The sequence below is a fragment of the Zosterops lateralis genome (genome assembly GCF_965231275.1).
Source record: "Zosterops lateralis genome assembly, chromosome: 1".
In the NCBI taxonomy this organism is placed as follows: Eukaryota; Metazoa; Chordata; class Aves; order Passeriformes; family Zosteropidae; genus Zosterops; species Zosterops lateralis.
Window position 1 is genome coordinate 150350833 of NC_139762.1, and position 12209 is coordinate 150363041.

The following is a 12209-nucleotide window of genomic DNA, read 5'->3' on the forward strand; positions in this document are numbered from 1 at the left end:
TGAAAGCAAAAACAATAAAAATTACCAATTATTCATTGAAGACACAGCAAATGCTTCTTGAAAGACAAAGATTTCCTGCAGTGCAATATAAAGGATTTATTATTACAATACCATACACTAGAGAAGCTGTTAAGTATTGTAGAAGAACCTACCTGTATTTCAAGTGCTTTTCTACTTGATTTTAACAAAACCAGACCATAATGAATTCTGTTCATTTAGCCTAGAATAGTCATAGAAATGAGTGAAGAGCTGTAAGATTATCTGTGAAGAGTTAGGTCTACATGGTCTTCAGGGAACAGTTACCTGTTCTGCTCAAAAAAATATCCACCATTTAGGCAGACTGCTGAAGAATCCTAGAATGGGTTGAAAGTGACCTTTTAAAGGTCACCCAGTCCCAACCCCAGCCTGCCATGGCAGGGACATCTTCCACTATCCCAGGCTGCTCCAAGCCCTGTCCAACCTGGCCTGGAACACTTCCAGGGATGGGGCAGCCACAGCTTCTCTGGACAGCCTGTGCCAGGGTCTCCCCACCCTCACAGAGAAGAATTTCTTCCCAATCTCTCATCTAACCCTGCCCTCTGTCAGTGGAAAGCCATTTCCCCTTGTCCTGGCACTACAGGCCTGTGTCCCAAGTGCCTCTCCAGCTTTCCTAGAGCCCCTTTAGGCACTAGAAGGGGCTCTAAGGTCTTCCCAGAGCCTTCTTTCCTACAGGCTCAACACCTCCAGTTCTCCCAGCCTATCTCCAGAGCACAGAGGCTCAAGCCCTCAGAGCATTGTCTTGCCCTTGCACTTGGCCTTGTTGAATTGCAGGACATTCCCCTGGACCCAGAATGTGTCTAAAAACCACTCAAGTATCAGAATAATGCAGTTTTCTGTGATTTTTTTGCAGTAATTCAAAGAAGTATGAACATTCACTGTTCTCAGGGTATGAGAACAAACAGGCTCTGTCCTTGAATGCTGAGACTGGAAGGCAGAGAGGTTGGATTCCCCTTCCTATTAGCTTGTCCAGAGGAAAGGAGGACATTGCCCTAAGCATTGAGTAAAGCATTTCCTCATATTTTGCTCTCCTCTGCTGCCCTTGCTTAGTCAGGGGCTGAGGGATGAGCTGTACTTCACCTGTCTGGAACATCTCCACAGTCACTGCTCAGGGTTTTTGGAGATCTTTGCTATTGGAAGACTCTGCAATGCAGATTTGCTGATGGTTCCATAGGCCTGGGAGTAGCTGCCCATGGATGCCCTTGGATCACCTGCAGCTCCCACGTTTGCAGTGATCTGGAACATCTTTTTACTGGGCTTCAGAAAGGGACGACCATCTTTGCTGTGGCACTGAGAGTTTCTGGGATTCTGCGTGAGAAAGAAAAGCCAAAAAAGGTTAATAGCTTGGAATCAGCTTTCTGGAATGCAAATAGGACAGGTTTGGCTTTGGTCAGCACTATCCTCTCAGGAAACAACACAAACTCGGGGCACGTGTAGGCTGATCTTCTCCCTCTTCTGCTCTTCTTGTCACAGAAAGTTGGTCACAATTCCCTAAAGATTCTTCCAAATGCATTGGTCATATGTAATGACCAAAGTCTGCTTGCATGTGCAGCAAACTCCACAATCCCACCTTGAGGAATAAATCGCTTCTCTTTCTCTCAAAACATTTTGGAAGGGATTCCAAATCAGAGGGGCTAGAAGGTGGGTTGTAAGTGTGTTACAGGACACGCTTGAAAGTTTCTGACAATCTGGGCTAGTGGAAGGTGTCCCTGACCACGGCAGAGGGGTAGAACAAGATGAGTTTTTAGATCCCTTCCAACCCAAGCAGTCTGTGATTCTGTGAATCTTCCATACTCTTCCTCTGTCATAAGCTTCTTCCAATCACCTCTGCAGGTGCCAGAAGTCACCAGGCAGCAGCCAGCCAGCTCAGGAAGAAAAAAAGCAGCAGCAAGAGGTGATTAAAGAACTCAGTAAGGGTGAGGACTTTTGCGAGGAAGCACAGCCAAGATCAGGGAAGAGGAAGGAGCAGAGAGGAACAGGACTGGCATCCTCACAGCTCAGCAATCCATTAGAACCACAGAATCATGAAACCACAGAATCACTGAGTGGGCTCTCCTCTGAGCCCACTGAGTACAACCATTCCCCCAGCACTGCCAAGTGCCAAGGCCACCACTAATCCATGTCCCCTGGTGCCACATCCATGTGGCTGTTAAATCTCCCCAGGGATGGGGACTCCACCACTGCCCTGAAGCAGTCTGTGTCAGGGCTGCACAGCCCTTTGCAGGTTTGTTTTTTCCAATATCCAACCCAAACCTCTCCTGGAACCACTCGAGGCCGTTTCCTCTCATCCTGTCACTTGTTTCCTGAGAGCAGATCCCGACCCCCACTTGGCTGCACCTTCCTTTCAGGCAGTTGCAGAGAGTGAGAAGGTCCTCCCTGAGCCTCCTTTTTTCCACAGCTACTGCTGCTGCTCCAAACCCACCCCCAGCTCTTGTTCCCTCCTCTGGACACACTCCAGCCCCACAGTGGGGCCCCTCCTTTCTTGCTGTGAAAAGCTCAAACTTGCCCCCAGGACTGGAGGTCCCTCAGCAGTGTCTAGCACAGGGGACAGGTACAAGCCAGGTGCCCTTGGCCTCTTGCCCACCTGGGCACAACTGGGCTCACGTTCACCTGCTGCTACCAGCACCACCAGGTGACCTTTTCCAGCTTTCCAGCCACTCTGCCTGGAGCACCACAGGGACTTGTTGTGACCCAGGCTACTACAAGTAAAGGCTAGAAGTTAAGCTACTCACATTGTAAAGGTTCTGCACACTTGTAGGAGAGAGCCGAGTGTGTGGCCATGTGATTTGTCTCCCTAGTTTCTCATTGTTGGAGATTCTGGACTGTTGAGGTGGTGCAGAACAGTTCCTGATCCCAGCACCAGGATTTGCATTTCCTGCAGAAGGAAAAACATGAGAGAAGGTAGGAAAATCAGAAGAACACAGAACACATTGACTGAGGCAGGGACAGTGCCATACTCAACACTCATTCAACAGTGTTTTGTTCTTATGTCATTTCCCTCCCACACTTTCAGCCACTCATTTTACCACGCAAATTCCCTTCATTTCCTTTACAGCACTCATTCTCTCTTCCCCACAACAATATCCCAAGGTGGGTTACACCCCGGTGTAGGAGGGTGGTACCTACTCTGCACAGTGGTGTGTGTGATGGGTTGTATATCATCACACTAATCTGTGATCTCTGACACGCAGTTCTGGCCAAATCCTTGTTCTGGCTGGATCCTGTTGGCTGGATCCCAGCTGTGGCTCCAGTGTGCACATGTGAAGGGTTTAGGAGAGGAGGTGTTGGTTCTTGCTGGCCTTTTCTGGTGGGTACAGTCACTGAACTGAAACCTGGGAGAAGTGTGCTGGATTCAGACTGGCTCAGCTGAATGTTTTTTCTCCACCCTTGCTCCTTTGGAAGACTCTTTGGCTTCTTTTCGAGGATCATCTGCAGAACAGAAAAGCTGGTTAGATTTAATACAGCAATACAGCGGAAAAATAAAACATCAAAACAAAGAGGAATACTTATAGATATCTCCAATTTATTTTGCAGGGTAAGTAACAAGTATAATTTTGGAACTAGATGATCTTTAAAGTACCTTTCAACCCAAACCATTCTGTGAATCTTTCTCAGATATCATGCTTCAGAGATTTTTCTTTGCCCTGTGGGAATTTGACATGTAAAGGTCTCTCAAAGATTATGACAGTATGGAACTGGCTGATCAAACACCAAGGTGTAACTGTGCCAGCAGGTACAGAAAGCCCAGGGCAAAGACAAGAAAATGACAGAATTTGTTAAGTGTGTGCAAGAATGGCAGGTTACCTGGAGGATTAGGATTTGGGAAAATAGGATGAAAGTACCTCATATAATTTATTTCTATATTCTGCCACAGACAGCTGGACATCATCACCCAAAGGAAGGATCACATCAAAATCCAAAGAGGGCTCCCTGGAAGGACAGTGGAATCTGAGGAAATGAGAGCACATCATGTAATTCACTAACTGGAAACAGATTATTAAAATTTAAAGAGGATTGTTAAACAATCTCATGCAAATAGGGTTGGAGAAAACAAAGAATTAGCTTTGTTATTTTTTCTGTAATGCATTTAAAGAAAATTTGTGCCAAGAGCAGGTTTGTAATGTCTCTGAAGACATCGGGGAAGCTGCATACTGGTGTCACTCTCACCTGCTCACATAAGGATGCTGCAGAGCCTCCTCTGCTGTGAGCCGTTTGTCAGGGTTAAACACCAGAAGTTTCTTCAGCAGATCCAAGGCAGGCAGTGGAGTAGAGGGTGGGAAAATCTCCTCAAATGCTACTCGCTGCCTAGAAGTCAGAAAAAAATGATACAAATTCTCAGTGTCTAATTCCCAGTGAAGGCAGGAGTGACAGTTCCGGGATCACGTCAAGGTGACAAAAGTTCACTCACAAAGTGTGTCAAAATCACTGAATCCTAGAATGGCTGGGCTGGGAATGGACCTTAAAGATCACCACTTTCCAGCTCCATGATCCCACAAATCTAGACCTGAGATTATAGAACCATCCTTCTCAGTAATTTACAGAGATAAGTTTAAAAGAAGGTAACATTTTAAAATCCGGTTTTGCGTTTTGAAATCCTAAATATAATCGTGAACATAATTTTAAGCACCAAATCTTACTCATATTTTAAATATTTTTTACTTAAGTAGACAACTTAGAGCCCCTTCCAGTGCCTTAAAAGGTTCAAAGACAGCTGGAGAGGGACTTTGGACAAGGGCCTGGAGTGACAGCACAAGTGGGAAGGGCTTCCCACTCCCAGAGGGGAGGGTTAGATGGGGTATTGGGTAGAAATTATTGCTTGTGAGGGTACTGTGGGACTGGAATGATTTCCTGAAGAAGCTGTGGCTGCCCCATCCCTGGAAGGCCAGGTTGGATGGGACTTGGAGCAACCTGGTCTACTGAAAGGTGTCCCTGTCCTTGTCAGGGGAGAGGAATGAGATGATCCTTAAGTCCCTTCCCACTCCAACTATTCTGTGGTTCCATGACTCCATGGTCCTACATTAGATGATCTGAGACACACGAACACCTCAAGCTTACCGGGAGCTCATGTGGTTAATAACTGAGGCCTTGTACTCTGACTGCAGAGCCAAAATATCTGCAATAATAAAAAGATACTGTTACTGCCAAGAGGAGGATTAGCAGAGCTATACAGTTTATGAAGGAAAGCCAATATTTGATATTAACATAGGAAATTATTCTCAAAAAACTCAGTCAGAGATCTATGGAAGAGGGAAAGAATATTTACTTACCAATTTTCTAAGCTGATATCTGAATTCCTAATAATACACTTCATAAACTTGCATTGTCATAGTAACAGATGCAGAAGCACCACGATATCTGAATTCCTTATTTTCCTCCAACACTAACATTCAAGATGAAGATTTTAATTTCTTTGGAAAAGTGTCAGAATGAATGAGAAATACCTTCTTCCCTGAGCCAGCCAGACTGATTTCTTCCACCCTTAACCCTTTCTTTTGGTACCTTTCCCTGCAGCAGACTCCTACCTTCTGGGGATGGAGCAGGGATGACCCTTAGGATCTGCTCTATTTGATTCATTGTTGATGTTCCAGGAAAAAGAGGCTTTCCAAGCAGCATCTCTCCGAGAATACAGCCAATGCTCCACATGTCCACACCCTTAGTGTAACTACAAACAGGAACAGAGGTAGGATTAAATGTAGCAAATATTTTCCTGTACCTGGGATTCACATCACCTACATTGGTTTATTTGCTAGAAAGCAGGCCTGGTGACTTCTCAAATATAAATGCTCACAGGTTTGAACCATAAATTGAATAACATTTGGGAATCATGAGACTGGACAGTATGAAACAAAAAGGAGATTTATCCTACTCAAAGTCTAGTCTAAGAAACCATAAAAGGAAATATATTACAGGGAAATGCAGGAACAAGGTTTTAATATATTAAAGGTAATGCCAGAACAAGGTATTACATCCTTTTCATATGACCAAGAATTAAGACATACATTGTTCTTTGGAAACAACTGACTTTGGTCATAATGCATGTACAAAGTAGTCACAATTACTTAAGAATTACATTTTCAAGCAAAGCAAATGCCAAACAGTGGGTATAGGACATCATATAAACATAGGACAAACACAGGAATGTTTGCAAAACATCCACATCAATCCAATTTAAAATTGGGGATACTACCCTGCTTATATTTATTTGCTTTTCTGATTTTTCATATTGAATTAAAAAAAAAAAAAGGACTAAGCCTGACTTAACAGGCAGTTGGTTTAACATTTGATTAGGGAATATTTTGTGAAGGTCTATCAAGAAACACTGCTTCAATTTCAAAAAGAGGACTTATGTTCTCAAGCAGATTTTGTAAAGCTGTGGGTTTAAGGGAGGAGAAGTAAGTCTGGTGGGAGAAAGGGTAACAAACAGAGGAGCTGCTCGTGTGTGCACATTGACACATGAAGAACGTGTACATCTTCATAAGGAGGTTTTTACATCGCAAAAGTTTAATTGTACACCGAGAAAACAAGACTGCTGACATGACACTGCATCAGGCGACGCTGAAAATTAAAAGACTGAAGAAAAAAGTGGGAGTGGTGGAGAAGTGCCAGGCTCCCATCCCCTCGCTCACCTGCGAGAGGCCAGCAGGATCTCGGGAGCCCGGTACCAGCGCGTGGCCACGTACTCGGTAAGCGCTGGGCTGGGCTGGGCCTCACCCAGCTGGCACAGGGAACGGGCCAGCCCAAAGTCACACAGCTTCACACAGCACTCTGCATCCAGCAGCACGTTGGAAGGCTGGATTCGACACAGCAGAAAGTAATTAATTAGCCTTTTATGCTCTGAATAGCAGAAGATTATTGTCAAGGTTCTTTTACTAGTTTCATATATGTCTTCGTACTTTTCCTATGCTCCAAACCTTTACTGCCAAGATGAGGATTAGCAGAGCTATACAGTTTATGAAGGAAAGCCAATATTTGATATTAACATAGGAAATTATCCTCAAACTCGGTCAGAGATCTGTGAAAGAGGGATGGAATATTTACTTACGAATTTTCTAAGCTGATTTCTGAATTCCTAATCATACACTTCATTAACTTGCATTGTCATATCTTATCACCACAATATCTGTCTCTTCCTATGGAGACAGGCTGGGACAGCTGGGGATATTCATCCTGAAGAAAAGGCTCCAGGGAAGATCTTAGAGCCCCTTCCAGTACCTAAAGGGGGGCCAAGAGTGCTTGGGAGGGACCTTGAACGCAGGCCTGGACGGCAGAAACAGGAATGGCTTTTCACTGCCAGAGGGCAGGGTTAAATGGGATATTGGGAAGGAATTCTTCCTGTGAGGGTGGTGAGGCCCTGGCACAGGGTGCCTAGAACAGCTGTGGATGCTCCATCCCTGGAGGTGTTCCAGGCCAGGCTGGAGAGGGCTTGGAGCAACCTGGGATAGTGGAAAGTGGCCCTGGCAATGGCAGGGGGTGGGAATGGATGGGCTTTGAAAGTCCCTTCCATCCCAAATCAATCTGTGATTTAATTTAGTGTTCAACAGAAAATTGGAGTGAAGGATATAGACCACGATCAAAATGTACCTTCTGATCCCTGTGAATAACATTCCCTGAGTGGATGAATTTAGTTGCCTTCAGGAGTTGGTAGAGAATGTAACACTTGTGGATGTCTTTCAGCAAATTCCCCTTCTTAATCACAGCATGTAAATCTGTCTCTGTAATATACCAGTAATACATTTACATTGGTAAATATCCGTAGTATCATGAATATTCATGTAAATCACCACCACACCACTATCAAAGTGATAACAAGGATAACTCCTAAGAGAGGCTGGGTTTGAATGGCTGAGTCTCACCCATGGACTCAAAGATGAGGTAGATGTCCTTGTCATTCTCTGCCTGGATAACATCGAGCAGCTTGATGATATTTGGATGTTCTCCAAATTCCTGCACAGGGTAGAGAGCCAGCTGTCAAAATCATCTGTTTTGCTTGTGAATCATAAAAAGGGACAATAACCTATTTCAGTTTGTATTAACTGTCTAGAACAAACATAAACATGTTATTTCCTCCCTTAGGCTTCTTCTGAAATAAACTTTAAAAAAGGATTTAAGTTTGTTCCATAGTAGGAAACCAGTCAGTTAATCAAAAAAATAATCTCTGTTGAATGAGACATTAGTTCTAACATTCCCTCTATAGCATTTATAATAAAATCCAATCAGCAAGCAATGACCATCAGAGAATCATTCACTTACTCATTCATTTATTTTTATCTTTAAAGTTTGCAGCTTCTATTTCAGACTTCAAGAATGACTAAAAAGTAAAAAAAAAAAAAAATCTCTTTCCTACTTAAACTTGGAAGTCCTAGGAAATATCTCTTCTATGAGCCCTGCCTCCCATGTGTCCTTAGAAAATCACAAGTTATTACAACATTATTCCAAAATATTGATGTTTCTACATGGTAAGTCTGAGGAGGAGTGGACAGATAACTAGAATGCCACTGTTAAGGTCAATTATATCAAAACAAGAATAGTCTTAAGTTATTCCTTGCAGAACTTACCTTTTTTTTTTTTCCGGTTTGATTATTTTAAGTGATTAAATTGCTTACAGCATGATGGAAGAAAACTATTTTAGAGCATAAATCCCTCTCCCACCCCAGTCCCTCCTCCAGTTCTGGCAGTTAAAATGTAAGAGAAACAGTTTCCATCCACAAAGAAGCAGGACGTGGCAGAAGGTGCTGAAGTGCTGATGTGCTTATGCTGCAGCAGACACATTGCTAAAAATGGGGAAGGAGCGGGAAAGACTAAAAACAAGCCCAAATGAAGAATGTTTAATTCAGGTGGGCTCACCCTGAAAGGCTCTTTGCCAAGATGGTGCAGAAACGAAATTAAAGAGTTATCAACACTAATCAATATCCGCTGCATTTTGGAAAACAATGGGAAGAAAATACTTAGACATCGGAGATAACAAACAATCAGAGAAGAGGGGGAACATGGACATTACCTGCAGGAACATAATCTCTCGAAATGTTCTCTAGAAATAAAGAAAAAACCAGTTTATTATCACATCAAGAGAATGGCAGAACAGAGATGCAGTTAAATGACAGAATTAAATCCACTCCTCTTTTGTACATGCCATGATCCACAAAGCTTGATATTTATCACTTGTTTTTATCCCAACACAGCTGCAGACTGTATTGTTACATGCATAATTATCATCTTTCAGAGACAAAAGCCCTGAAAATACCTACGGAACCCTGCCACGTCTCAGAATACATACAGGACAATAATTTCTCACCTGAGCATCTGTTCTGTTTCTGAAAGCATCAAAAATCTTTTTCACAGCAACTGTTTCTCCCGTCTTGCGGTCAATTGCTTTCCAGACAATGCCGTAGGCCTGCAGGGAAGCAGGGACAGGTGAGCACTGTGCTGACACCTGCACACAGAGCTCAGGCCTGCCTGGAACCACAATGTGCTCAACAATGTCCTGGAAGCAGAGGTGATAGAAGCTACACAGAAGAGAGAGAGTTGAGGCCAAGAAGCCACTCCGCTCAGGAGACAAAATGAGGGAGTTGCGGTTGTTCAGCCTGCAGTAGAGAAGGCTCTTGGGAGACTTTAGAGCTCCTTCCGGTGCCTGAAAAGGCTCCAAGAGAGCTCCAGAGATACTCTGGACAAGGGCCTGGAGAGACAACACATGTTGGAAGGGCTTCCCACTGCTAGAGGGCAGGGTTTAAATGGGATTTGGGAATAAATCCTTCCCTGGGAGGGTAGTGAGGCCCTGGCATGGGTTGCCCCAAGAAGCTGTGGCTGCCCCAGCACTGGAAGTATCCAAGGCCAGGCTGGATTTGGCTTGGAGAAACCAGGTCTAGTGCACGGTGTCCATGCCCATGGCAGCAGGTGGGAATGAGCGAGCCTTAAAGTCTCTCAACCCAGACTGTTCTGTGGTTCCAGGACTCTGTATGTAGAGCAGCCCTGAGAAAGACTTGGGAGTGCTAGTAGACAAAAACCTGGAAATGAGCTGACAACATGTACTAGCAACCCAGACAGCCAACCATGTCCTGGGAAGCATCAAAAGGACAAGCACGGGATTGGGCCCAGCTGGTCCGAGGCTGTGACTGAGGTCCTGCCTGACCAACCTGACCTCCCTCTGTGACAGTGTGACCTGGAGAGGCTCCATCGATGGGATGGGACCGATGGGCTGATAGTGCAAGGGTCAACAAGGCCAAGGTCTTACTCTTGGGTCACAACTGTAGGAGCATCTGTGGACGGCAGGGAGAAGGAACTCTGCAGACCTGAAGTATTCTAGAAACACGTGGTTTTATTGCAAGGGTCGTGGGTAAAAAGGGCTTTGCCTTCAGCCACCAGCCTCGGCTGAAGGGAAACCCCAAAGAGAGAGGGAGAAAGTGAGGGGGTATGAGGTAAGCAAGGTAAAAAGCTAAGAGGGGTAAGAGGGGTAAGAGAGTTAAGAAGAATGCAGGGGTCAGAGAGTGAGGACCTTGTTACAATACATTATATCTCCTTTTGTGTTGAATATTCTAATTTACAGTGACCAACCGGTGCAAGATACAAAACCTACAGACTTTGCATGCAGCCTTTGAGAACTGCTATATTACCATATCATCCTACATTCTAACACAGCACTGTCAAGTCCAACACTAAACTTTTTTTTTTTTTTTTTTTTCAATTAAAAGCTGTGTTGTCTGTTAAGGGAACAGAAACTTCTACCTGAGTTTTCCCTCTTCTGGATGATTGTGATACTTGCAAATGATGATTACTCAGTCTCACTTGTGGTACAGATCCATTTTTTTTTTTTTTTAATTTTAGGCCACAGATTTGAATCTTGACTTTCTACAGTCTAGGAGCTGCTTTACCTTTGCACAAAGGGATCACATCCTACTCAGACAGAGGAGTTTTAGGTTGGATACTGGAGAAAACACATCTGCAAAGGGCTGTGCAGCCCTGACACAGACTGCCTCGAGGCAGGCGTGGAGTCCCCATCTCTGGGGGGATTTAACAGCCACAGGGATGTGGCACTAGGGGACATGGATTAGTGGTGGCCTTGGCATTGCTGGGGGAGCAGTTGCACTCCACAGGCTCAGAGGGCTTTTCCATCTCAGTGATTCCTTGAGTCTGTGAACGTAATGAGGAAAATACTTAAAACACTTGTATCAATGCAACTAAACGATAGCAAAGAGCTGCCAGAATAGAAAAGCAGATAACTCGGGACAGTTTAGAGACTATCTGGGAAGACATATGTTAAAAATTACCATTGGCTAATGTATAAAAATACATTTTATGGAAAGATATCATTTGATGCAGCATGATGTGAAGTGGTGGGATCACAGTAAATGTAGAAGAATTTGGCAGGCACAGAGACAATGTACTTTGAGACTCGGATCCATTTTACTATTTACTTTTGAGCTTTTACAGTCCCCCGGAGTTCTCCTGGGTCACCTGGAGCTTCCACCAGGCCATGAGCGACACACTGAGTTCCCATGGGCGCCTGAACTCCCAAACACCCCCTCAGCTACCTCGGGCCGCCTCACGGTGCCCTGAACCCCACACAGGCCGCTCGAGTTCTCACGGGCCATCCTAGCTCCCACGACCACCCCAGCTCCCATGACCAGCCTATTTACCACCGGCCAGCCCATCTCCCACAAGCCACCCCCCCTCCTCCCCCGCTAGGCACTCACGCCCTTGCCCAGGCGCCTCTTGATCTCGTATTTGCGGCACACGAGCGGCTCCACCTCGGGCGGGCTCATGGCGGCACCTCCCTGTTGGCCCCGCCGTCGCTATGGAAACGGCCACGCCCAGCGCGCATGCGCACAATCACCGCGGGGGGGCCGCCAGGTGGCGCTGTCAGCCTGGGCCCTGAGGGAGGAGCAGGAGCGGGGAGAGGAGGGCATGAGGGACAGGGTGGGTTCCTTCCAGGTGTGAAAAATGAGGTTCACATTTTCAGTAAATTTTAACAGATAGATTTAATAAAAAATCAAGACAATTAGGAGATAAAAAAAGCAAAGTACGCCTGGCTGGGGTGACTTGGCACTCAAAGTCCACACTTTGCTGTATCAGAGACATTTTGTTAAATACCCTTTCTATTGCATCAGTTTGTTGAATATTCATATTCTTCCATAAACTAGTTTCTATATTTTAGGAACTGTTTTGTATGGTCGCTCTTT

General features: G+C 44.9%; 1 protein-coding gene across 1 annotated transcript; it reads right to left on the reverse strand.

Moving 5' to 3' along the window:
• Positions 1-10: 10 nt before the first annotated feature.
• On the reverse strand, positions 11-11838 carry MAPK15 (mitogen-activated protein kinase 15). Its single transcript, XM_083858788.1, is given in 14 exon segments — positions 11-1344; positions 2769-2911; positions 3163-3183; positions 3186-3465; positions 3879-3984; positions 4204-4341; positions 5092-5149; positions 5559-5698; positions 6663-6826; positions 7618-7748; positions 7890-7980; positions 9035-9064; positions 9329-9427; positions 11724-11838. Coding segments are annotated over 14 exon segments (1677 nt in total). The 5' UTR covers positions 11793-11838; the 3' UTR covers positions 11-1137.
• Between the last annotated feature and the right edge of the window lie 371 nt (positions 11839-12209).